We start from the raw sequence: 24978 nt of genomic DNA on the forward strand, positions 1-24978 counted from the left end.
ATTGTTGCGCTTTCTTTCTATTTCTCTTGCAGAGATGCTGAGGCTATTTTATGACATAGGGAATGCAGTTTTACATGAATTGTCGGGCTTTAATGCCGAGCAAGAGATGAAAGATCGTTTGGAAGCTGTGAGTAACTTTGTCCAGATCCAGATTAACAAGACCTCCGTTGTGTGTTCTTCTGAGGAGAATAACTTAAGCTAGAGGGATGTGAGCAGCCTCCCTCGTGCAGTAGAAGTGATGTTTAAGAAAACCACTGCCACTCTGTAAATGATCCTGTTAGTCCGAGAGCTGTGGGGAAAGAAACCAAGTGTAGATGAGCCGGGAAAGATGGGTCTCTGCTATCTACTTAGACAGTTTAGTATCAAACTGTCTTAAGAAGTTATTGTTAACCAGCGGTTGTGGCGCACGCCTTTAAACTCAGCACTCGAAAGGCAGAGGCAAGTGGATCTCTGTGAGTTCGAGGCCGGCCTGGTCTACTAGAGCTAGTTCCAGGACAGGAGCCAAAAGCTATGGAGGAAACCTTGTCTCGAAAATCCAAAAAAAAAAAGAAAAAAAAAGAGAGAGGGGGGGGGGGGATACAAAAAAGTTATTGTTAACATCTTCCTTCTCCCCTTCCTCCTCCCTATCCTCCCCTTCCTCCTCCCTATCCTCCCTTTCCTCCTCCTTAGGGACATAACTCTTGTTCCACAGGAAAAGTGTAAAGAGTAAATTGGACTGGAGCACTATATTTGTTTATAAACCTCTGTTTATTTCTGTAAATTTGTCTGCCTTTCTTATAGTTTGCATTGTATTTTCCAACCCTTGAGGATTCAAAAGATGTCCATGAACTTTTTCAAAGACAAGTGGCAAGCCAAAGAGTTGAGGGCTTTTGTTTTGTTTAAGTAATTTTTGATAAATTATTTTAATTTAATTTAATTTGTTTGAGACAGGGTCTCGTGTATTCCAGGCTGGTCTCCAACTTGCTCTGTAGCTAGCCAAAGAATGACCTTGGACTCCTGATCTCTCAGCCTCTGCCTTCTGAGTGTTGGGTATCGCTGTAGAGAACGAACAGGAACCGTCAGGTATTGGGGGCGTGTGCAGTTTACCCTGATGTTGCTGTGCCCCTGTGGCTCACAGTGGTTGTAAGTCAGCCTCGACTCCCCCTGCCCCCTGTATTATATTGTCAGAAGTGTTCCTTCTGAGAGGAGTTTTTCAAGTTCTGAGCCACAGCCCTTGAGGGCACTTGTTACCTCCCAGTGCCCTGCTTAGCCTTGCCTTTCAGGGACATTGCTGTCCCTTGACTGCACTGGGGATGTGGCTCAGGAGAAGAGCACCTATGCAGTGTGGATAAGGCCCTAGGTTTAGCCCCTCCTACAGCAGGGCCACGAAAAGGAGGGGAATCTAATAGGGTTGTTTAACATCTCAAAGTTGGTTTTAAAGGCAAGTAATTTCTTTGTTTGAATTCTTTTCATCCTCTATGGTTCCTATGGCAACTCTCTTCCCCTGGCTATGGTGGCAGGCACTAACCTTTTCCTTTTCATGTTGAAGCTTTCAGACTTTCCATGAGTCATATTGTTAGATTTTTTTATTTTTTCCATTTTATACTCATCATTTCACTCAGGCTTACTACTTTGCCCTCAGGCCTTAAACATGCCAGCATCTTATATCATCATTTCCTTTCCGTGTTCAATAAATGGTGTCCAGCCGTCCCAGTCCGCTCCAGCTGTCAGTCACAGCAGCCCTGTAACCACGGTGTGCCATGGTGTGCTTAGTGCAGCGTGCATGTGTGCATGTGTGTGCCTGGGGACATGGAGGACAGCAACAGAAAAGAGTATCAGAGACAAGATGAGGGTGTGTCAGATCTTTTGAAGATGGAATAACAGGTATTTGTGGCTTCTAGGATACAAACCCTAGTCACCATTGTTGTAGGACAAGCTTTCTTAAACTCAGCTATCTTCCCAGCCCAAAATTTATCCCTTTGTGTTAATTTTTTTTCTTGATTCTGTCGTTGCTGTTTGATTTTGTTGTGGTGGTTGGTTGGTTGGTTTTATTGGTTTTTGTTTGTTTGTTTGATACAGGGTCTTTCTGACTGTTCTGGGACTCTAAACCAGGATGGCTTCTAAGAGAGATCTTCCTGCTTCTCGCTCCTGAGTGCTTCTATCACTTTAATGAAGCTGTAATTCAATGTCTCTAAAAGGCAAACAGTGTAAAAAAGATAAAATATATATTGATTGTAACTCTTAAGTAAGTGACTTCAATCTGTTGCAATTTTCAGCATTATAAGAACTCAAAGGAGCTGAAAGAACTAAAACAAGTCAAGGAGAAGGAGGAATTGATTACACATTTGCAAGCCCAGCTTCACCAGGCACAGTCAGAACAAGCCGTGAAGGTAGGAGTGAGTCACCTCGGTATTATTATCTTAACAAATCATTACCAGCCAACGGATATCCACAACAAATGCCTCTTGTAAGACAATCAGTAGCAATCTTGTATCAGATGGTAGCTTCCTGCCTGACCTCAATCTCTCGCTTACTTCCACATCTACTCATTTATTAGAGTGTGCAAACGTGTATGGCATTCTCGGTTGGTATTTGCACATATTCAGTGTATTCTTCATATACGGATCGTGTGTTCTGAGAAACTCGTGAATTACATGATTCATAGCATTCGGTCAGCTCCGATGCTTTCATTTTCTCCTTGCAGGTTTCTGTTAACCTTTATTTTTGGTTGAGTATTTTTTTTAACCAATTTTGATTAATATTTTTTAGATTTCTCCTTTCTCTCATTTAACTCAAGGCATTCTGTTTTGTGTTTGGCTTTCTCTTCTGAAACGAGCTTTCTTTTATATCAACTTCATGAATTTTATTAATTTTTCAAATTTTCTAACTCTAATTTTCCTTTCATGTCCTCTTCTTACAGTGTCTTTCAGCATATTGTTCTGCTCCTTATTCTTTGTGATTTTTGTTGTTGATTTTGAAGGAAGGTCTCACAATGTAGGCCAGTTTTACCTTGAACTTGTGGCAGTCCTCCTGTCTCAGCATTTTGAGTGCTGGAATTATAGGCATGAGCCACCATGCCTGACTTTTGAATGATATTATGTAATTGTTCATGCATCTTTTGTGTGAAGATTTTTGCTTACATGTATGTATATGCACTACATACCCCCAGAGGTCAGACGAAGACATCAGATCCCCTGGAATTGGAGTTACAGATAGCGTGGGTGCTGGTACGGAACCTGGATCTTTTCATGTGAGCAGCAAGTGCTAGTAGCGACTGAAACATTGCTAAGCCTCTATCTATACAGATCGCATATGGGATTTTTTTCCTGTGGATGGCCTGCATTTACCCTTGATCAAAGATCAGGAAGGGTTGCATCTCTTCTAATACTAGCTGCCACCTATTCCTGCAAATACCTCTTGGTTACCTTGGATTTTTTCCCTATTCCAAAGGAACATCAGATGTAGCTCTATTGCTGTCTTTTTTATCATTACTTTACAGTCTCTAATGCCAAGAAAATCCCAATTTTCATGGTTTGCCCTTAGCTTCTTTAGTCCACGGTTTGTAGAATAGATTCCTACATATTGTTACTGTTGTCCATGTTTTTCTGCTCAGTATCTGAATGGTCTGCCTCTTTGCTGCGTTAGCTTTCAAAGAAATTGAAAAGCGTATTGCTATTGCTTCTGTCTTCTTCTGAAAAGTTTTGGCAATTGAATGATATTTTATAAATTAGCAAATAAAATTCGTTGTCCATTAAAGTTGAAATTACAAAAAAATAGGGTAGGTATTCAAGGCAAATGAGAAAGTCAAAAGAACTAAAAGTTGCCAATCCCATTGCTTAAGTAAATATTTTCTCCTTCAGTTGGATGAGGAATCGGCTGCGATGGAGGAGTTTGTATTGATGAAGCAGCAGCTTCAAGAAAATAAAGAACTCATTTGCACTTTGCAGACTGAGCTCAGGCAGAAAGAGGAAGAGCAAGCTGCACAGGTAGGATGATGGCGCCTCCATTAGGATAGAATCCATGAGGCCCTCAATGGTGCAAGGGGCAAGTCAATCCCGGCAGTCACTTGAAAAGCATGGTAGATGAAAGTATGGTACCTAGGATATTAAAGCCAAGCTTAGGCGGGTGTGGCAGAAGAAGCTACAAGTATGGTAAGTGGTTCATATTTCAGTAGGAAACACCAGAACCCCTCAAAAATGCCATTAAGGTTGGTGAACTTGCCATAGCTTTATGGTGGCTGTTTTTATTCCTTAGGTCAAGATACTCCATTTTAATAGCACAGAGATTCTGTATCTCAGGAAAGGGCTCATGGCGGAACTCAAAGGAAATGGATAGATACAACAAAAGAAATCAAATCATTACCTCCATTCTTTTCTGATTAAAATCTTGTTAGGAAGATATATCTTAGGCTTAAAGCTACTTACTGAACATAGACTAAAGAAGTGGAGGGTATGAGGCTCATTGCTAATGACTCTAGTATGCAACGTTCTTCTTCATGGTCATTCTGAAGCCAGAGCCAGAGCAGTAGTGCTCTCCTGTCAGTCTGTCCTTCCCTGCCTGCCCCTCCCGCTCTCCTTTGCTTCCTGGTCTACTCATTTATTAGAGTTTGCATGTGTGTGTGTGACAGTCTTGATATTTGCACATATTCAGTGTATTTTTCGTGTATGGATCGTGTGTTTTCAGAAACTCTTGAATTACATGATGCATAGCATTCGGTCAGCTCCGATGCTTTCATTTTTTTCCTTGCAGGTTTCTGTTAACCTTTATTTTTCGTTGTGTAATTTTTTTCCCCAATTTTGATTAATATTTTTTTGATTTATCCGTTTTCTTATTTAACTCAAGGCATTCTGTTTTGTGTTTGGCTTCCTCTTCTGAAACGAGTTTTCTTTTATATCAACCTCATGAATTTTATTACTTTTTAAAACTATTCTAATGCTTATGTTCTTTTCATGTCCTCTTCATTTTTGTTAATCATGGTTAACTATGAAATAAGTTACAGTGTCTTTCAGCATATTGTTCTGCTTTGTATTCTTCGTGATTTTTGTTGTTGTTTTTGAAGGAAGGTCTCACAATGTAGCCCAGTTTTACCTTGAACTTGTGGCAGTCCTCCTGTCTCAGCCTCTTGAGTGCTGGAATTATAGGCATGAGCCACCATGCCTGACTTTTGAATGGTATTATGTAATTGTTCATGCATCTTTTGTGTGAATGTTTTTGCTTACATGTATGTATATGCACTACATAACCCCAAGAGGTGAGACGAGGACATCAGATCCCCTGGAACTGGAGTTACAGATAGTGTGGGTGCTGTGATGGAACCTGGATCTTTTCACAAGAGTAGCAAGTGCTAGTTTTCACTGAACCATTGCTAAGCCTCTATACAAATCGCATTTGGGTTTTTTTTTTCCTGTGGATGGCCTGCATTTAGCCATGATCAAAGACCGGGAAGTGTTGCATCTCTTCTAATACTAGTTGCCACCTATTCCTGCAAATACTTCTTGGTTACCTTGGATTTTTCCCTATTCCACAGGAACATCAGATGTAGCTCTATTGCTGTCTTTTTTTCATCATTATTATTTTATAGTCTCTAATGCCAAGAAAATCCCAATTTTTATTGTTTGCCCTTAACTTGTTTAGTGCAAGGTTTTTAGGATAGTTTTTACATATTGTTACTGTTTTCCATGTTTTTCTGCTCACTGTCTATTTGGTCTGTCTCTTTGCTATGTTAGCTTTCAAAGAAATTGAACAGCGTATTGCTATTGCTTCTGTCTTCTTCTGAAAAGTTTTGGCAATTCAATGATACTTTATAAATTAGCAAGTAAAATTCTTTTTGCATTATTAAAGTGGAAATTAGAAAAAAATAGGGTAGATATTCAAGGCAAATGAGAAAGTCAAAAGAACTAAAAGTTGCCAATCACATTGCTTAACTAAATATTTTTCCCCTTCAGTTGCATGAGAAATCGGCTACGATGGATGAGTTTGTCTTGATGAAGCAGCAGCTTCAAGAAAATAAAGAACTCATTAGTATTTTGCTGACTGAGCTCAGGAGGAAACAGGAAGAGCAAGCTGCGCAGGTAGGATGATGGCGCCTCCATTAGGATAGTATACATGGGGTCCAGAATGGTACAGGTGGCAAGTCAATCCCGGCAGTCCCTTGAAAAGCTTGGGAGATGAAAGTATGGTAGCTAGGATATTAAAGCCAAGCCTAGGAGGGTGTGGCAGAAGAAGCCACAAGTATGGTAAGTGGTTCATATCTTAGTATGAAACATCAGAACCCCTCAAAAATGCCATTAAGGTTGGTGAACTTGCCATAGCTTTATGGTGGCTGTTTTAATTCCTTAGGTCAAGATACTCCATTTTAATAGCACACAGAGATTCTGTAGCTCAGGAAAGGGCTCATGGCGGAACTCAAAGGAAACGGATAGATACAACAAAAGAAATCAAATCATTGCCTCCATTCTTTTCTGATTAAAATCTTGTTAGGAAGATATATCTTAGCCTTAAAGCTACTTACTGAACATATGCTAAAGAATTGGAGGGTATGAGGCTCATTGCTAATGACTCTAGTATGCAGCGTTCTTCATGGTCATTCTGAAGCCAGAGCCAGATCAGTAGTGCTCTTTTCAGTCTGTCCCACCCTGCCTGCCCCTCCTGCTCTCCCTTGCTTCCTGGTTACTCATTTATTAGAGTTTGTATGTGTGTGTGTGACGGTCTTGATATTTGCACATATTCAGTGTATTTTTCGTGTATGGATCGTGTGTTTTCAGAAACTCTTGAATTACATGATGCATAGCATTCGGTCAGCTCCGATGCTTTCATATTTTTCCTTGCAAGTTTCTCTTGACCTTTATTTTTGGTTGTGTATTTTTTTTCCCAATTTTGATTAATATTTTTTTGATTTATCCGTTTTCTTATTTAACTCAAGGCATTCTGTTTTGTGTTTGGCTTCCTCTTCTGAAAGGAGTTTTCTTTTCTATCAACCTCATGAATTTTATTACTTTTTAAAACTATTCTAATGCTTATGTTCCTTTCATGTCCTCGTCATTTTTGTTAATCATGGTTAACTATGAAATAAGTTACAGTGTCTATCAGCATATTGTTCTGCTTTGTATTCTTCGTGATTTTTGTTGTTGTTTTTGAAGGAAGGTCTCACAATGTAGCCCAGTTTTACCTTGAACTTGTGGCAGTCCTCCTGTCTCAGCCTCTTTGTGCTGGAATTATAGGCATGAGCCACCATGCCTGACTTTTGAATGATATTATGTAATTGTTCATGCATCTTTTGTGTGAATGTTTTTGCTTACATGTATGTATATGCACTACATACCCCAAGAGGTGAGACGAGGACATCAGATCCCCTGGAACTGGAGTTACAGATAGTGTGGGTGCTGTGATAGAACCTGGATCTTTTCACAAGAGCAGCAAGTGCTAGTTTTCACTGAACCATTGCTAAGCCTCTATACAGATTGCATTTGGGGTTTTTTCCTGTGGATGGCCTGCATTTAGCCATGATCAAAGAACGGGAAGTGTTGCATCTCTTCTAATACTAGTTGCCACCTATTCCTGCAAATACTTCTTGGTTACCTTGGATTTTTCCCTATTTCACAGGAACATCAGATGTAGCTCTATTGCTGTCTTTTTTTTTATCATTATTATTTTATAGTCTCTAATGCCAAGAAAATCCCAATTTTTATTGTTTGCCCTTAACTTGTTTAGTGCAAGGTTTTTAGGATAGTTTTTACATATTGTTACTGTTTTCCATGTTTTTCTGCTCACTGTCTATTTGGTCTGTCTCTTTGCTATGTTAGCTTTCAAAGAAATTGAAAAGCGTATTGCTATTGCTTCTGTCTTCTTCTGAAAAGTTTTTGCGAGTCAATGATACTTTATAAATTAGCAAATAAAATTCTTTTTGCATTATTAAAGTGGAAATTAGAAATAATAGGGTAGGTATTCAAGGCAAATGAGAAAGTCAAAAGAACTAAAAGTTGCCAATCACATTGCTTAAGTAAATATTTTTCCCCTTCAGTTGCATGAGAAATCGGCTATGATGGAGGAGTGTGTCTTGATGAAGCAGCAGCTTCAAGAAAATAAAGGACTCATTAGTATTTTGCTGACTGAGCTCAGGAGGAAACAGGAAGAGCAAGCTGCGCAGGTAGGATGATGGCGCCTCCATTAGGACAGTATCCATGGGGTCCAGAATGTTGCAGGTGGCAAGTCAATCCGGGCAGACACTTGAAAAGCTTGGTAGATGATAGTATGGTAGCTAGGATATTAAAGCCAAGCCTAGGAGGGTGTGGCAGAAGAAGCCACAAGTATGGTAAGTGGTTCATATCTTAGTAGGAAACATCAGAACCCCTCAAAAATGCCTTTTAGGTTGGTGAACTTGCCATAGCTTTATGATGACTGTTTTTATTCCTTGAGTCAAGATACTCCAATTTAAATGCACACAGAGATTCTGTATCTCAGGAACGGGCTCATGGCGGAACTCAAAGGAAACGGATAGATACAACAAAAGAAATCAAATCATTGCCTCCATTCTTTTCTGATTAAAATCTTGTTAGGAAGATATATCTTAGCCTTAAAGCCACTTACTGAACATAGACTAAAGAAGTGGAGAGGGTATGAGGCTCATTGCTAATGACTCTAGTATGCAGCGTTCTTCTTCATGGTCATTCTGAAGCCAGAGCCAGACCATTAGTGCTCTCCTGTCAGTCTGTCCCTCCCTGCCTGCCCCCCCACTTGCTTCCTGGTCTACTCATTTATTAGAGTTTGCATGTGTGTGTGTGACGGTCTTGATATTTGCACATATTCAGTGTATTTTTCCTGTATGGACCGTGTGTTTTCAGAAACTCTTGAATTACATGATGCATAGCATTCGGTCAGCTCCGATGCTTTCATTTTTTTCCTTGCAAGTTTCTCTTGACCTTTATTTTTGGTTGTGTATTTTTTTTCCCAATTTTGATTAATATTTTTTTGATTTATTATTTTTCTTATTTAACTCAAGGCATTCTGTTTTGTGTTGGGCTTTTTCTTCTGAAACGAGTTTTCTTTTTCATCAACTTCATGAATTTTATTAATTTTCCAAACTTTTCTAACTCTATCGTTCCTTCATGTCCTCTTCATTTTTCTTAAACATGTTTAACGATGAAATAAGTTACAGTGTTTTTCAGCATATTTTTCTGCTCCTTATTCCTCGTGATTTTTGTTGTTGTTTTTGAAGGAAGGTCTCACAATGTAGCCCAGTTTTACCTTGAACTTGTGGCAGTCCTCCTGTCTCAGCCTCTTGAGTGCTGGAATTATAGGCATGAGCCACCATGCCTGACTTTTGAATGGTATTATGTAATTGTTCATGCATCTTTTGTGTGAATGTTTTTGCTTACATGTATGTATATGCACTACATAACCCCAGAGGTCAGACGAGGACATCAGATCCCCTGCAACTGGAGTTACAGATAGCGTGGGTGCTGTGATGGAACCTGGATCTTTTCACAAGAGTAACAAGTGCTAGTTGCCACTGAACCATTGCTAAACCTCTATACAGATCGCATTTGGGTTTTTTTTTCCTGTGGATGGCCTGCATTTAGCCATGATCAAAGACCGGGAAGTGTTGCATCTCTTCTAATACTAGCTGCCACCTATTCCTACAAATTCTTCTTGGTTACCTTGGATTTTTCCCTATTCCACAGGAACATCAGATGTAGCTCTATTGCTGTCTTTTTTTTTATCATTATTATTTTATAGTCTCTAATGCCAAGAAAATCCCAATTTTTATTGTTTGCCCTTAACTTGTTTAGTGCAAGGTTTTTAGGATAGATTTTACATATTGTTACTGTTTTCCATGTTTTTCTGCTCACTGTCTATTTGGTCTGTCTCTTTGCTATGTTAGCTTTCAAAGAAATTGAAAAGCGTATTGCTATTGCTTCTGTCTTCTTCTGAAAAGTTTTGGCAATTCAATGATACTTTATAAATTAGCAAGTAAAATTCTTTTTGCATTATTAAAGTGGAAATTAGAAAAAAATAGGGTAGGTATTCAAGGCAAATGAGAAAGTCAAAAGAACTAAAAGTTGCCAATCCCATTGCTTAACTAAATATTTTTCCCCTTCCGTTGAATAAGAAATCGACTGCGATGGAGGAGATTGTCTTGATGAAGCAGCAGCTTCAAGAAAAGGAAGAAGTCGTTAGTACTTTGCAGACTGAGCTCAGGCAGAAACAGGAAGAGCAAGCTGCACAGGTAGGATGATGGCGCCTCCATTAGGATAGAATCCATGGGGTCCAGAATGGTGCAGGTGGCAAGTCAATCCCGGCAGTCACTTGAAAAGCTTGGTAGATGAAAGTATAGTAGCTAGGATATTAAAGCCAAGCCTAGGAGGGTGTGGCAGAAGAAGCCACAAGTATGGTAAGTGGTTCATATCTTAGTAGGAAACATCAGAACCCCTCAAAAATGCCTTAGGTTGGTGAACATGCCATAGCTTTATGATGACTGTTTTTATTCCTTGAGTCAAGATACTCCAATTTAAACGCACACAGAGATTCTGTATCTCAGGAACGGGCTCATGGCGGAACTCAAAGGAAACGGATAGATACAACAAAAGAAATCAAATCATTGCCTCCATTCTTTTCTGATTAAAATCTTGTTAGGAAGATATATCTTAGCCTTAAAGCCACTTACTGAACATAGACTAAAGAAGTGGAGAGGGTATGAGGCTCATTGCTAATGACTCTAGTATGCAGCGTTCTTCTTCATGGTCATTCTGAAGCCAGAGCCAGACCATTAGTGCTCTCCTGTCAGTCTGTCCCTCCCTGCCTGCCCCCCCACTTGCTTCCTGGTCTACTCATTTATTAGAGTTTGCATGTGTGTGTGTGACGGTCTTGATATTTGCACATATTCAGTGTATTTTTCCTGTATGGACCGTGTGTTTTCAGAAACTCTTGAATTACATGATGCATAGCATTCGGTCAGCTCCGATGCTTTCATTTTTTTCCTTGCAAGTTTCTCTTGACCTTTATTTTTGGTTGTGTATTTTTTTTCCCAATTTTGATTAATATTTTTTTGATTTATTATTTTTCTTATTTAACTCAAGGCATTCTGTTTTGTGTTGGGCTTTTTCTTCTGAAACGAGTTTTCTTTTTCATTAACTTCATGAATTTTATTAATTTTCCAAACTTTTCTAACTCTATCGTTCCTTCATGTCCTCTTCATTTTTCTTAAACATGTTTAACGATGAAATAAGTTACAGTGTTTTTCAGCATATTTTTCTGCTCCTTATTCCTCGTGATTTTTGTTGTTGTTTTTGAAGGAAGGTCTCACAATGTAGCCCAGTTTTACCTTGAACTTGTGGCAGTCCTCCTGTCTCAGCCTCTTGAGTGCTGGAATTATAGGCATGAGCCACCATGCCTGACTTTTGAATGGTATTATGTAATTGTTCATGCATCTTTTGTGTGAATGTTTTTGCTTACATGTATGTATATGCACTACATAACCCCAGAGGTCAGACGAGGACATCAGATCCCCTGCAACTGGAGTTACAGATAGCGTGGGTGCTGTGATGGAACCTGGATCTTTTCACAAGAGTAGCAAGTGCTAGTTGCCACTGAACCATTGCTAAACCTCTATACAGATCGCATTTGGGTTTTTTTTTCCTGTGGATGGCCTGCATTTAGCCATGATCAAAGACCGGGAAGTGTTGCATCTCTTCTAATACTAGCTGCCACCTATTCCTACAAATTCTTCTTGGTTACCTTGGATTTTTTTCTATTCCACAGGAACATCAGATGTAGCTCTATTGCTGTCTTTTTTTTTATCATTATTATTTTATAATCTCTAATGCCAAGAAAATCCCAATTTTTATGGTTTGCCCTTAACTTGTTTAGTGCAAGGTTTTTAGGATAGATTTTACATATTGTTACTGTTTTCCATGTTTTTCTGCTCACTGTCTATTTGGTCTGTCTCTTTGCTATGTTAGCTTTCAAAGAAATTGAAAAGCGTATTGCTATTGCTTCTGTCTTCTTCTGAAAAGTTTTGGCAATTCAATGATACTTTATAAATTAGCAAGTAAAATTCTTTTTGCATTATTAAAGTGGAAATTAGAAAAAAATAGGGTAGGTATTCAAGGCAAATGAGAAAGTCAAAAGAACTAAAAGTTGCCAATCCCATTGCTTAACTAAATATTTTCCCCTTCCGTTGAATAAGAAATCGACTGCGATGGAGGAGATTGTCTTGATGAAGCAGCAGCTTCAAGAAAAGGAAGAAGTCGTTAGTACTTTGCAGACTGAGCTCAGGCAGAAACAGGAAGAGCAAGCTGCACAGGTAGGATGATGGCGCCTCCATTAGGATAGAATCCATGGGGTCCAGAATGGTGCAGGTGGCAAGTCAATCCCGGCAGTCACTTGAAAAGTTTGGTAGATGAAAGTATAGTAGCTAGGATATTAAAGCCAAGCCTAGGAGGGTGTGGCAGAAGAAGCCACAAGTATGGTAAGTGGTTCATATCTTAGTAGGAAACATCAGAACCCCTCAAAAATGCCTTTTAGGTTGGTGAACTTGCCATAGCTTTATGATGACTGTTTTTATTCCTTGAGTCAAGATACTCCAATTTAAACGCACACAGAGATTCTGTATCTCAGGAACGGGCTCATGGCGGAACTCAAAGGAAACGGATAGATACAACAAAAGAAATCAAATCATTGCCTCCATTCTTTTCTGATTAAAATCTTGTTAGGAAGATATATCTTAGCCTTAAAGCCACTTACTGAACATAGACTAAAGAAGTGGAGAGGGTATGAGGCTCATTGCTAATGACTCTAGTATGCAGCGTTCTTCTTCATGGTCATTCTGAAGCCAGAGCCAGACCATTAGTGCTCTCCTGTCAGTCTGTCCCTCCCTGCCTGCCCCCCCACTTGCTTCCTGGTCTACTCATTTATTAGAGTTTGCATGTGTGTGTGTGACGGTCTTGATATTTGCACATATTCAGTGTATTTTTCCTGTATGGACCGTGTGTTTTCAGAAACTCTTGAATTACATGATGCATAGCATTCGGTCAGCTCCGATGCTTTCATTTTTTTCCTTGCAAGTTTCTCTTGACCTTTATTTTTGGTTGTGTATTTTTTTCCCAATTTTGATTAATATTTTTTTGATTTATTATTTTTCTTATTTAACTCAAGGCATTCTGTTTTGTGTTGGGCTTTTTCTTCTGAAACGAGTTTTCTTTTTCATCAACTTCATGAATTTTATTAATTTTCCAAACTTTTCTAACTCTATCGTTCCTTCATGTCCTCTTCATTTTTCTTAAACATGTTTAACGATGAAATAAGTTACAGTGTTTTTCAGCATATTTTTCTGCTCCTTATTCCTCGTGATTTTTGTTGTTGTTTTTGAAGGAAGGTCTCACAATGTAGCCCAGTTTTACCTTGAACTTGTGGCAGTCCTCCTGTCTCAGCCTCTTGAGTGCTGGAATTATAGGCATGAGCCACCATGCCTGACTTTTGAATGGTATTATGTAATTGTTCATGCATCTTTTGTGTGAATGTTTTTGCTTACATGTATGTATATGCACTACATAACCCCAGAGGTCAGACGAGGACATCAGATCCCCTGCAACTGGAGTTACAGATAGCGTGGGTGCTGTGATGGAACCTGGATCTTTTCACAAGAGTAGCAAGTGCTAGTTGCCACTGAACCATTGCTAAACCTCTATACAGATCGCATTTGGGTTTTTTTTTCCTGTGGATGGCCTGCATTTAGCCATGATCAAAGACCGGGAAGTGTTGCATCTCTTCTAATACTAGCTGCCACCTATTCCTACAAATTCTTCTTGGTTACCTTGGATTTTTCCCTATTCCACAGGAACATCAGATGTAGCTCTATTGCTGTCTTTTTTTTTATCATTATTATTTTATAGTCTCTAATGCCAAGAAAATCCCAATTTTTATGGTTTGCCCTTAACTTGTTTAGTGCAAGGTTTTTAGGATAGATTTTACATATTGTTACTGTTTTCCATGTTTTTCTGCTCACTGTCTATTTGGTCTGTCTCTTTGCTATGTTAGCTTTCAAAGAAATTGAAAAGCGTATTGCTATTGCTTCTGTCTTCTTCTGAAAAGTTTTGGCAATTCAATGATACTTTATAAATTAGCAAGTAAAATTCTTTTTGCATTATTAAAGTGGAAATTAGAAAAAAATAGGGTAGGTATTCAAGGCAAATGAGAAAGTCAAAAGAACTAAAAGTTGCCAATCCCATTGCTTAACTAAATATTTTCCCCTTCCGTTGAATAAGAAATCGACTGCGATGGAGGAGATTGTCTTGATGAAGCAGCAGCTTCAAGAAAAGGAAGAAGTCGTTAGTACTTTGCAGACTGAGCTCAGGCAGAAACAGGAAGAGCAAGCTGCACAGGTAGGATGATGGCGCCTCCATTAGGATAGAATCCATGGGGTCCAGAATGGTGCAGGTGGCAAGTCAATCCCAGCAGTCACTTGAAAAGCTTGGTAGATGAAAGTATAGTAGCTAGGATATTAAAGCCAAGCCTAGGAGGGTGTGGCAGAAGAAGCCACAAGTATGGTAAGTGGTTCATATCTTAGTAGGAAACATCAGAACCCCTCAAAAATGCCTTTTAGGTTGGTGAACTTGCCATAGCTTTATGATGACTGTTTTTATTCCTTGAGTCAAGATACTCCAATTTAAATGCACACAGAGATTCTGTATCTCAGGAACGGGCTCATGGCGGAACTCAAAGGAAACGGATAGATACAACAAAAGAAATCAAATCATTGCCTCCATTCTTTTCTGATTAAAATCTTGTTAGGAAGATATATCTTAGCCTTAAAGCCACTTACTGAACATAGACTAAAGAAGTGGAGAGGGTATGAGGCTCATTGCTAATGACTCTAGTATGCAGCGTTCTTCTTCATGGTCATTCTGAAGCCAGAGCCAGACCATTAGTGCTCTCCTGTCAGTCTGTCCCTCCCTGCCTGCCCCCCCACTTGCTTCCTGGTCTACTCATTTATTAGAGTTTGCATGTGTGTGTGTGACGGTCTTGATATTTGCACATATTCAGTGTATTTTTCCTGTATGGACCGTGTGTTTTCAGAAACTCTTGAATTACATGATGCATAGCATTCGGTCAGCTCCGATGCTTTCATTTTTTTCCTTGCAAGTTTCTCTTGACCTTTATTTTTGGTTGTGTATTTTTTTTCCCAATTTTGATTAATATTTTTTTGATTTATTATTTTTCTTATTTAACTCAAGGCATTCTGTTTTGTGTTGGGCTTTTTCTTCTGAAACGAGTTTTCTTTTTCATCAACTTCATGAATTTTATTAATTTTCCAAACTTTTCTAACTCTATCGTTCCTTCATGTCCTCTTCATTTTTCTTAAACATGTTTAACGATGAAATAAGTTACAGTGTTTTTCAGCATATTTTTCTGCTCCTTATTCCTCGTGATTTTTGTTGTTGTTTTTGAAGGAAGGTCTCACAATGTAGCCCAGTTTTACCTTGAACTTGTGGCAGTCCTCCTGTCTCAGCCTCTTGAGTGCTGGAATTATAGGCATGAGCCACCATGCCTGACTTTTGAATGGTATTATGTAATTGTTCATGCATCTTTTGTGTGAATGTTTTTGCTTACATGTATGTATATGCACTACATAACCCCAGAGGTCAGACGAGGACATCAGATCCCCTGCAACTGGAGTTACAGATAGCGTGGGTGCTGTGATGGAACCTGGATCTTTTCACAAGAGTAGCAAGTGCTAGTTGCCACTGAACCATTGCTAAACCTCTATACAGATCGCATTTGGGTTTTTTTTTCCTGTGGATGGCCTGCATTTAGCCATGATCAAAGACCGGGAAGTGTTGCATCTCTTCTAATACTAGCTGCCACCTATTCCTACAAATTCTTCTTGGTTACCTTGGATTTTTCCCTATTCCACAGGAACATCAGATGTAGCTCTATTGCTGTCTTTTTTTTTATCATTATTATTTTATAGTCTCTAATGCCAAGAAAATCCCAATTTTTATGGTTTGCCCTTAACTTGTTTAGTGCAAGGTTTTTAGGATAGATTTTACATATTGTTACTGTTTTCCATGTTTTTCTGCTCACTGTCTATTTGGTCTGTCTCTTTGCTATGTTAGCTTTCAAAGAAATTGAAAAGCGTATTGCTATTGCTTCTGTCTTCTTCTGAAAAGTTTTGGCAATTCAATGATACTTTATAAATTAGCAAGTAAAATTCTTTTTGCATTATTAAAGTGGAAATTAGAAAAAAATAGGGTAGGTATTCAAGGCAAATGAGAAAGTCAAAAGAACTAAAAGTTGCCAATCCCATTGCTTAACTAAATATTTTCCCCTTCCGTTGAATAAGAAATCGACTGCGATGGAGGAGATTGTCTTGATGAAGCAGCAGCTTCAAGAAAAGGAAGAAGTCGTTAGTACTTTGCAGACTGAGCTCAGGCAGAAACAGGAAGAGCAAGCTGCACAGGTAGGATGATGGCGCCTCCATTAGGATAGAATCCATGGGGTCCAGAATGGTGCAGGTGGCAAGTCAATCCCGGCAGTCACTTGAAAAGCTTGGTAGATGAAAGTATAGTAGCTAGGATATTAAAGCCAAGCCTAGGAGGGTGTGGCAGAAGAAGCCACAAGTATGGTAAGTGGTTCATATCTTAGTAGGAAACATCAGAACCCCTCAAAAATGCCTTTTAGGTTGGTGAACTTGCCATAGCTTTATGATGACTGTTTTTATTCCTTGAGTCAAGATACTCCAATTTAAATGCACACAGAGATTCTGTATCTCAGGAACGGGCTCATGGCGGAACTCAAAGGAAACGGATAGATACAACAAAAGAAATCAAATCATTGCCTCCATTCTTTTCTGATTAAAATCTTGTTAGGAAGATATATCTTAGCCTTAAAGCCACTTACTGAACATAGACTAAAGAAGTGGAGAGGGTATGAGGCTCATTGCTAATGACTCTAGTATGCAGCGTTCTTCTTCATGGTCATTCTGAAGCCAGAGCCAGACCATTAGTGCTCTCCTGTCAGTCTGTCCCTCCCTGCCTGCCCCCCCACTTGCTTCCTGGTCTACTCATTTATTAGAGTTTGCATGTGTGTGTGTGACGGTCTTGATATTTGCACATATTCAGTGTATTTTTCCTGTATGGACCGTGTGTTTTCAGAAACTCTTGAATTACATGATGCATAGCATTCGGTCAGCTCCGATGCTTTCATTTTTTTCCTTGCAAGTTTCTCTTGACCTTTATTTTTGGTTGTGTATTTTTTTTCCCAATTTTGATTAATATTTTTTTGATTTATTATTTTTCTTATTTAACTCAAGGCATTCTGTTTTGTGTTGGGCTTTTTCTTCTGAAACGAGTTTTCTTTTTCATCAACTTCATGAATTTTATTAATTTTCCAAACTTTTCTAACTCTATCGTTCCTTCATGTCCTCTTCATTTTTCTTAAACATGTTTAACGATGAAATAAGTTACAGTGTTTTTCAGCATATTTTTCTGCTCCTTATTCCTCGTGATTTTTGTTGTTGTTTTTGAAGGAAGGTCTCACAATGTAGCCCAGTTTTACCTTGAACTTGTGGCAGTCCTCCTGTCTCAGCCTCTTGAGTGCTGGAATTATAGGCATGAGCCACCATGCCTGACTTTTGAATGGTATTATGTAATTGTTCATGCATCTTTTGTGTGAATGTTTTTGCTTACATGTATGTATATGCACTACATAACCCCAGAGGTCAGACGAGGACATCAGATCCCCTGCAACTGGAGTTACAGATAGCGTGGGTGCTGTGATGGAACCTGGATCTTTTCACAAGAGTAGCAAGTGCTAGTTGCCACTGAACCATTGCTAAACCTCTATACAGATCGCATTTGGGTTTTTTTTTCCTGTGGATGGCCTGCATTTAGCCATGATCAAAGACCGGGAAGTGTTGCATCTCTTCTAATACTAGCTGCCACCTATTCCTACAAATTCTTCTTGGTTACCTTGGATTTTTCCCTATTCCACAGGAACATCAGATGTAGCTCTATTGCTGTCTTTTTTTTTATCATTATTATTTTATAGTCTCTAATGCCAAGAAAATCCCAATTTTTATGGTTTGCCCTTAACTTGTTTAGTGCAAGGTTTTTAGGATAGATTTTACATATTGTTACTGTTTTCCATGTTTTTCTGCTCACTGTCTATTTGGTCTGTCTCTTTGCTATGTTAGCTTTCAAAGAAATTGAAAAGCGTATTGCTATTGCTTCTGTCTTCTTCTGAAAAGTTTTGGCAATTCAATGATACTTTATAAATTAGCAAGTAAAATTCTTTTTGCATTATTAAAGTGGAAATTAGAAAAAAATAGGGTAGGTATTCAAGGCAAATGAGAAAGTCAAAAGAACTAAAAGTTGCCAATCCCATTGCTTAACTAAATATTTTCCCCTTCCGTTGAATAAGAAATCGACTGCGATGGAGGAGATTGTCTTGATGAAGCAGCAGCTTCAAGAAAAGGAAGAAGTCGTTAGTACTTTGCAGACTGAGCTCAGGCAGAAACAGGAAGAGCAAGCTGCACAGGTAGGATGATGGCGCCTCCATTAGGATAGAATCCATGGGGTCCAGAATGGTGCAGGTGGCAAGTCAATCCCGGCAGTCACTTGAAAAGCTTGGTAGATGAAAGTATAGTAGCTAGGATATTAAAGCCAAGCCTAGGAGGGTGTGGCAGAAGAAGCCACAAGTATGGTAAGTGGTTCATATCTTAGTAGGAAACATCAGAACCCCTCAAAAATGCCTTTTAGGTTGGTGAACTTGCCATAGCTTTATGATGACTGTTTTTATTCCTTGAGTCAAGATACTCCAATTTAAATGCACACAGAGATTCTGTATCTCAGGAACGGGCTCATGGCGGAACTCAAAGGAAACGGATAGATACAACAAAAGAAATCAAATCATTGCCTCCATTCTTTTCTGATTAAAATCTTGTTAGGAAGATATATCTTAGCCTTAAAGCCACTTACTGAACATAGACTAAAGAAGTGGAGAGGGTATGAGGCTCATTGCTAATGACTCTAGTATGCAGCGTTCTTCTTCATGGTCATTCTGAAGCCAGAGCCAGACCATTAGTGCTCTCCTGTCAGTCTGTCCCTCCCTGCCTGCCCCCCCCACTTGCTTCCTGGTCTACTCATTTATTAGAGTTTGCATGTGTGTGTGTGACGGTCTTGATATTTGCACATATTCAGTGTATTTTTCCTGTATGGACCGTGTGTTTTCAGAAACTCTTGAATTACATGATGCATAGCATTCGGTCAGCTCCGATGCTTTCATTTTTTTCCTTGCAAGTTTCTCTTGACCTTTATTTTTGGTTGTGTATTTTTTTTCCCAATTTTGATTAATATTTTTTTGATTTATTATTTTTCTTATTTAACTCAAGGCATTCTGTTTTGTGTTGGGCTTTTTCTTCTGAAACGAGTTTTCTTTTTCATCAACTTCATGAATTTTATTAATTTTCCAAACTTTTCTAACTCTATCGTTCCTTCATGTCCTCTTCATTTTTCTTAAACATGTTTAACGATGAAATAAGTTACAGTGTTTTTCAGCATATTTTTCTGCTCCTTATTCCTCGTGATTTTTGTTGTTGTTTTTGATGGAAGGTCTCACAATGTAGCCCAGTTTTACCTTGAACTTGTGGCAGTCCTCCTGTCTCAGCCTCTTGAGTGCTGGAATTATAGGCATGAGCCACCATGCCTGACTTTTGAATGGTATTATGTAATTGTTCATGCATCTTTTGTGTGAATGTTTTTGCTTACATGTATGTATATGCACTACATAACCCCAGAGGTCAGACGAGGACATCAGATCCCCTGCAACTGGAGTTACAGATAGCGTGGGTGCTGTGATGGAACCTGGATCTTTTCACAAGAGTAGCAAGTGCTAGTTGCCACTGAACCATTGCTAAACCTCTATACAGATCGCATTTGGGTTTTTTTTTCCTGTGGATGGCCTGCATTTAGCCATGATCAAAGACCGGGAAGTGTTGCATCTCTTCTAATACTAGCTGCCACCTATTCCTACAAATTCTTCTTGGTTACCTTGGATTTTTCCCTATTCCACAGGAACATCAGATGTAGCTCTATTGCTGTCTTTTTTTTTATCATTATTATTTTATAGTCTCTAATGCCAAGAAAATCCCAATTTTTATGGTTTGCCCTTAACTTGTTTAGTGCAAGGTTTTTAGGATAGATTTTACATATTGTTACTGTTTTCCATGTTTTTCTGCTCACTGTCTATTTGGTCTGTCTCTTTGCTATGTTAGCTTTCAAAGAAATTGAAAAGCGTATTGCTATTGCTTCTGTCTTCTTCTGAAAAGTTTTGGCAATTCAATGATACTTTATAAATTAGCAAGTAAAATTCTTTTTGCATTATTAAAGTGGAAATTAGAAAAAAATAGGGTAGGTATTCAAGGCAAATGAGAAAGTCAAAAGAACTAAAAGTTGCCAATCCCATTGCTTAACTAAATATTTTCCCCTTCCGTTGAATAAGAAATCGACTGCGATGGAGGAGATTGTCTTGATGAAGCAGCAGCTTCAAGAAAAGGAAGAAGTCGTTAGTACTTTGCAGACTGAGCTCAGGCAGAAACAGGAAGAGCAAGCTGCACAGGTAGGATGATGGCGCCTCCATTAGGATAGAATCCATGGGCTCCAGAATGGTGCAGGTGGCAAGTCAATCCCGGCAGTCACTTGAAAATCTTGGTAGATGAAAGTATAGTAGCTAGGATATTAAAGCCAAGCCTAGGAGGGTGTGGCAGAAGAAGCCACAAGTATGGTAAGTGGTTCATATCTTAGTAGGAAACATCAGAACCCCTCAAAAATGCCTTTTAGGTTGGTGAACTTGCCATAGCTTTATGATGACTGTTTTTATTCCTTGAGTCAAGATACTCCAATTTAAATGCACACAGAGATTCTGTATCTCAGGAACGGGCTCATGGCGGAACTCAAAGGAAACGGATAGATACAACAAAAGAAATCAAATCATTGCCTCCATTCTTTTCTGATTAAAATCTTGTTAGGAAGATATATCTTAGCCTTAAAGCCACTTACTGAACATAGACTAAAGAAGTGGAGAGGGTATGAGGCTCATTGCTAATGACTCTAGTATGCAGCGTTCTTCTTCATGGTCATTCTGAAGCCAGAGCCAGACCATTAGTGCTCTCCTGTCAGTCTGTCCCTCCCTGCCTGCCCCCCCCACTTGCTTCCTGGTCTACTCATTTATTAGAGTTTGCATGTGTGTGTGTGACGGTCTTGATATTTGCACATATTCAGTGTATTTTTCCTGTATGGACCGTGTGTTTTCAGAAACTCTTGAATTACATGATGCATAGCATTCGGTCAGCTCCGATGCTTTCATTTTTTTCCTTGCAAGTTTCTCTTGACCTTTATTTTTGGTTGTGTATTTTTTTTCCCAATTTTGATTAATATTTTTTTGATTTATTATTTTTCTTATTTAACTCAAGGCATTCTGTTTTGTGTTGGGCTTTTTCTTCTGAAACGAGTTTTCTTTTTCATCAACTTCATGAATTTTATTAATTTTCCAAACTTTTCTAACTCTATCGTTCCTTCATGTCCTCTTCATTTTTCTTAAACATGTTTAACGATGAAATAAGTTACAGTGTTTTTCAGCATATTTTTCTGCTCCTTATTCCTCGTGATTTTTGTTGTTGTTTTTGATGGAAGGTCTCACAATGTAGCCCAGTTTTACCTTGAACTTGTGGCAGTCCTCCTGTCTCAGCCTCTTGAGTGCTGGAATTATAGGCATGAGCCACCATGCCTGACTTTTGAATGGTATTATGTAATTGTTCATGCATCTTTTGTGTGAATGTTTTTGCTTACATGTATGTATATGCACTACATAACCCCAGAGGTCAGACGAGGACATCAGATCCCCTGCAACTGGAGTTACAGATAGCGTGGGTGCTGTGATGGAACCTGGATCTTTTCACAAGAGTAGCAAGTGCTAGTTGCCACTGAACCATTGCTAAACCTCTATACAGATCGCATTTGGGTTTTTTTTTCCTGTGGATGGCCTGCATTTAGCCATGATCAAAGACCGGGAAGTGTTGCATCTCTTCTAATACTAGCTGCCACCTATTCCTACAAATTCTTCTTGGTTACCTTGGATTTTTCCCTATTCCACAGGAACATCAGATGTAGCTCTATTGCTGTCTTTTTTTTTATCATTATTATTTTATAGTCTCTAATGCCAAGAAAATCCCAATTTTTATGGTTTGCCCTTAACTTGTTTAGTGCAAGGTTTTTAGGATAGATTTTACATATTGTTACTGTTTTCCATGTTTTTCTGCTCACTGTCTATTTGGTCTGTCTCTTTGCTATGTTAGCTTTCAAAGAAATTGAAAAGCGTATTGCTATTGCTTCTGTCTTCTTCTGAAAAGTTTTGGCAATTCAATGATACTTTATAAATTAGCAAGTAAAATTCTTTTTGCATTATTAAAGTGGAAATTAGAAAAAAATAGGGTAGGTATTCAAGGCAAATGAGAAAGTCAAAAGAACTAAAAGTTGCCAATCCCATTGCTTAACTAAATATTTTCCCCTTCCGTTGAATAAGAAATCGACTGCGATGGAGGAGATTGTCTTGATGAAGCAGCAGCTTCAAGAAAAGGAAGAAGTCGTTAGTACTTTGCAGACTGAGCTCAGGCAGAAACAGGAAGAGCAAGCTGCACAGGTAGGATGATGGCGCCTCCATTAGGATAGAATCCATGGGCTCCAGAATGGTGCAGGTGGCAAGTCAATCCCGGCAGTCACTTGAAAATCTTGGTAGATGAAAGTATAGTAGCTAGGATATTAAAGCCAAGCCTAGGAGGGTGTGGCAGAAGAAGCCACAAGTATGGTAAGTGGTTCATATCTTAGTAGGAAACATCAGAACCCCTCAAAAATGCCTTTTAGGTTGGTGAACTTGCCATAGCTTTATGATGACTGTTTTTATTCCTTGAGTCAAGATACTCCAATTTAAATGCACACAGAGATTCTGTATCTCAGGAACGGGCTCATGGCGGAACTCAAAGGAAACGGATAGATACAACAAAAGAAATCAAATCATTGCCTCCATTCTTTTCTGATTAAAATCTTGTTAGGAAGATATATCTTAGCCTTAAAGCCACTTACTGAACATAGACTAAAGAAGTGGAGAGGGTATGAGGCTCATTGCTAATGACTCTAGTATGCAGCGTTCTTCTTCATGGTCATTCTGAAGCCAGAGCCAGACCATTAGTGCTCTCCTGTCAGTCTGTCCCTCCCTGCCTGCCCCCCCCACTTGCTTCCTGGTCTACTCATTTATTAGAGTTTGCATGTGTGTGTGTGACGGTCTTGATATTTGCACATATTCAGTGTATTTTTCCTGTATGGACCGTGTGTTTTCAGAAACTCTTGAATTACATGATGCATAGCATTCGGTCAGCTCCGATGCTTTCATTTTTTTCCTTGCAAGTTTCTCTTGACCTTTATTTTTGGTTGTGTATTTTTTTTCCCAATTTTGATTAATATTTTTTTGATTTATTATTTTTCTTATTTAACTCAAGGCATTCTGTTTTGTGTTGGGCTTTTTCTTCTGAAACGAGTTTTCTTTTTCATCAACTTCATGAATTTTATTAATTTTCCAAACTTTTCTAACTCTATCGTTCCTTCATGTCCTCTTCATTTTTCTTAAACATGTTTAACGATGAAATAAGTTACAGTGTTTTTCAGCATATTTTTCTGCTCCTTATTCCTCGTGATTTTTGTTGTTGTTTTTGAAGGAAGGTCTCACAATGTAGCCCAGTTTTACCTTGAACTTGTGGCAGTCCTCCTGTCTCAGCCTCTTGAGTGCTGGAATTATAGGCATGAGCCACCATGCCTGACTTTTGAATGGTATTATGTAATTGTTCATGCATCTTTTGTGTGAATGTTTTTGCTTACATGTATGTATATGCACTACATAACCCCAGAGGTCAGACGAGGACATCAGATCCCCTGCAACTGGAGTTACAGATAGCGTGGGTGCTGTGATGGAACCTGGATCTTTTCACAAGAGTAGCAAGTGCTAGTTGCCACTGAACCATTGCTAAACCTCTATACAGATCGCATTTGGGTTTTTTTTTCCTGTGGATGGCCTGCATTTAGCCATGATCAAAGACCGGGAAGTGTTGCATCTCTTCTAATACTAGCTGCCACCTATTCCTACAAATTCTTCTTGGTTACCTTGGATTTTTCCCTATTCCACGGGAACATCAGATGTAGCTCTATTGCTGTCTTTTTTTTTATCATTATTATTTTATAGTCTCTAATGCCAAGAAAATCCCAATTTTTATGGTTTGCCCTTAACTTGTTTAGTGCAAGGTTTTTAGGATAGATTTTACATATTGTTACTGTTTTCCATGTTTTTCTGCTCACTGTCTATTTGGTCTGTCTCTTTGCTATGTTAGCTTTCAAAGAAATTGAAAAGCGTATTGCTATTGCTTCTGTCTTCTTCTGAAAAGTTTTGGCAATTCAATGATACTTTATAAATTAGCAAGTAAAATTCTTTTTGCATTATTAAAGTGGAAATTAGAAAAAAATAGGGTAGGTATTCAAGGCAAATGAGAAAGTCAAAAGAACTAAAAGTTGCCAATCCCATTGCTTAACTAAATATTTTCCCCTTCCGTTGAATAAGAAATCGACTGCGATGGAGGAGATTGTCTTGATGAAGCAGCAGCTTCAAGAAAAGGAAGAAGTCGTTAGTACTTTGCAGACTGAGCTCAGGCAGAAACAGGAAGAGCAAGCTGCACAGGTAGGATGATGGCGCCTCCATTAGGATAGAATCCATGGGGTCCAGAATGGTGCAGGTGGCAAGTCAATCCCGGCAGTCACTTGAAAAGCTTGGTAGATGAAAGTATAGTAGCTAGGATATTAAAGCCAAGCCTAGGAGGGTGTGGCAGAAGAAGCCACAAGTATGGTAAGTGGTTCATATCTTAGTAGGAAACATCAGAACCCCTCAAAAATGCCTTAGGTTGGTGAA

The 24978-nt window shown here is 38.9% G+C and overlaps 1 protein-coding gene across 16 annotated transcripts in view; it reads left to right on the forward strand.

The window, feature by feature from the left end:
* The window catches only part of LOC142843734 (uncharacterized), a 67365-nt gene that overhangs the window by 4299 nt on the left and 38088 nt on the right, over positions 1–24978 (forward strand). For 14 of the 16 annotated variants that reach the window (XR_012909686.1, XR_012909687.1, XM_075961613.1 and 11 more), the window contains exons 2-14: positions 33–127; positions 2256–2369; positions 3840–3965; positions 5925–6050; positions 8000–8125; positions 10088–10204; positions 12164–12280; positions 14241–14357; positions 16319–16435; positions 18397–18513; positions 20476–20592; positions 22555–22671; positions 24634–24750. Coding sequence is in view for 14 of the 16 variants with exons in the window: in XM_075961613.1 (XP_075817728.1) it covers positions 35–127; positions 2256–2369; positions 3840–3965; positions 5925–6050; positions 8000–8125; positions 10088–10204; positions 12164–12280; positions 14241–14357; positions 16319–16435; positions 18397–18513; positions 20476–20592; positions 22555–22671; positions 24634–24750 (1521 nt within the window). In the remaining 2 variants the exon portion in view is untranslated. Of the gene's footprint in view, positions 1–32; positions 128–608; positions 1864–2255; positions 2370–3839; positions 3966–5924; positions 6051–7999; positions 8126–10087; positions 10205–12163; positions 12281–14240; positions 14358–16318; positions 16436–18396; positions 18514–20475; positions 20593–22554; positions 22672–24633; positions 24751–24978 lie in introns of those variants that run through there. The other 2 variants (XM_075961620.1, XM_075961623.1) reach the window with 2 other exon arrangements.

Source organism: Microtus pennsylvanicus, chromosome 2, assembly GCF_037038515.1.
Source record: "Microtus pennsylvanicus isolate mMicPen1 chromosome 2, mMicPen1.hap1, whole genome shotgun sequence".
NCBI lineage: Eukaryota > Metazoa > Chordata > Mammalia > Rodentia > Cricetidae > Microtus > Microtus pennsylvanicus.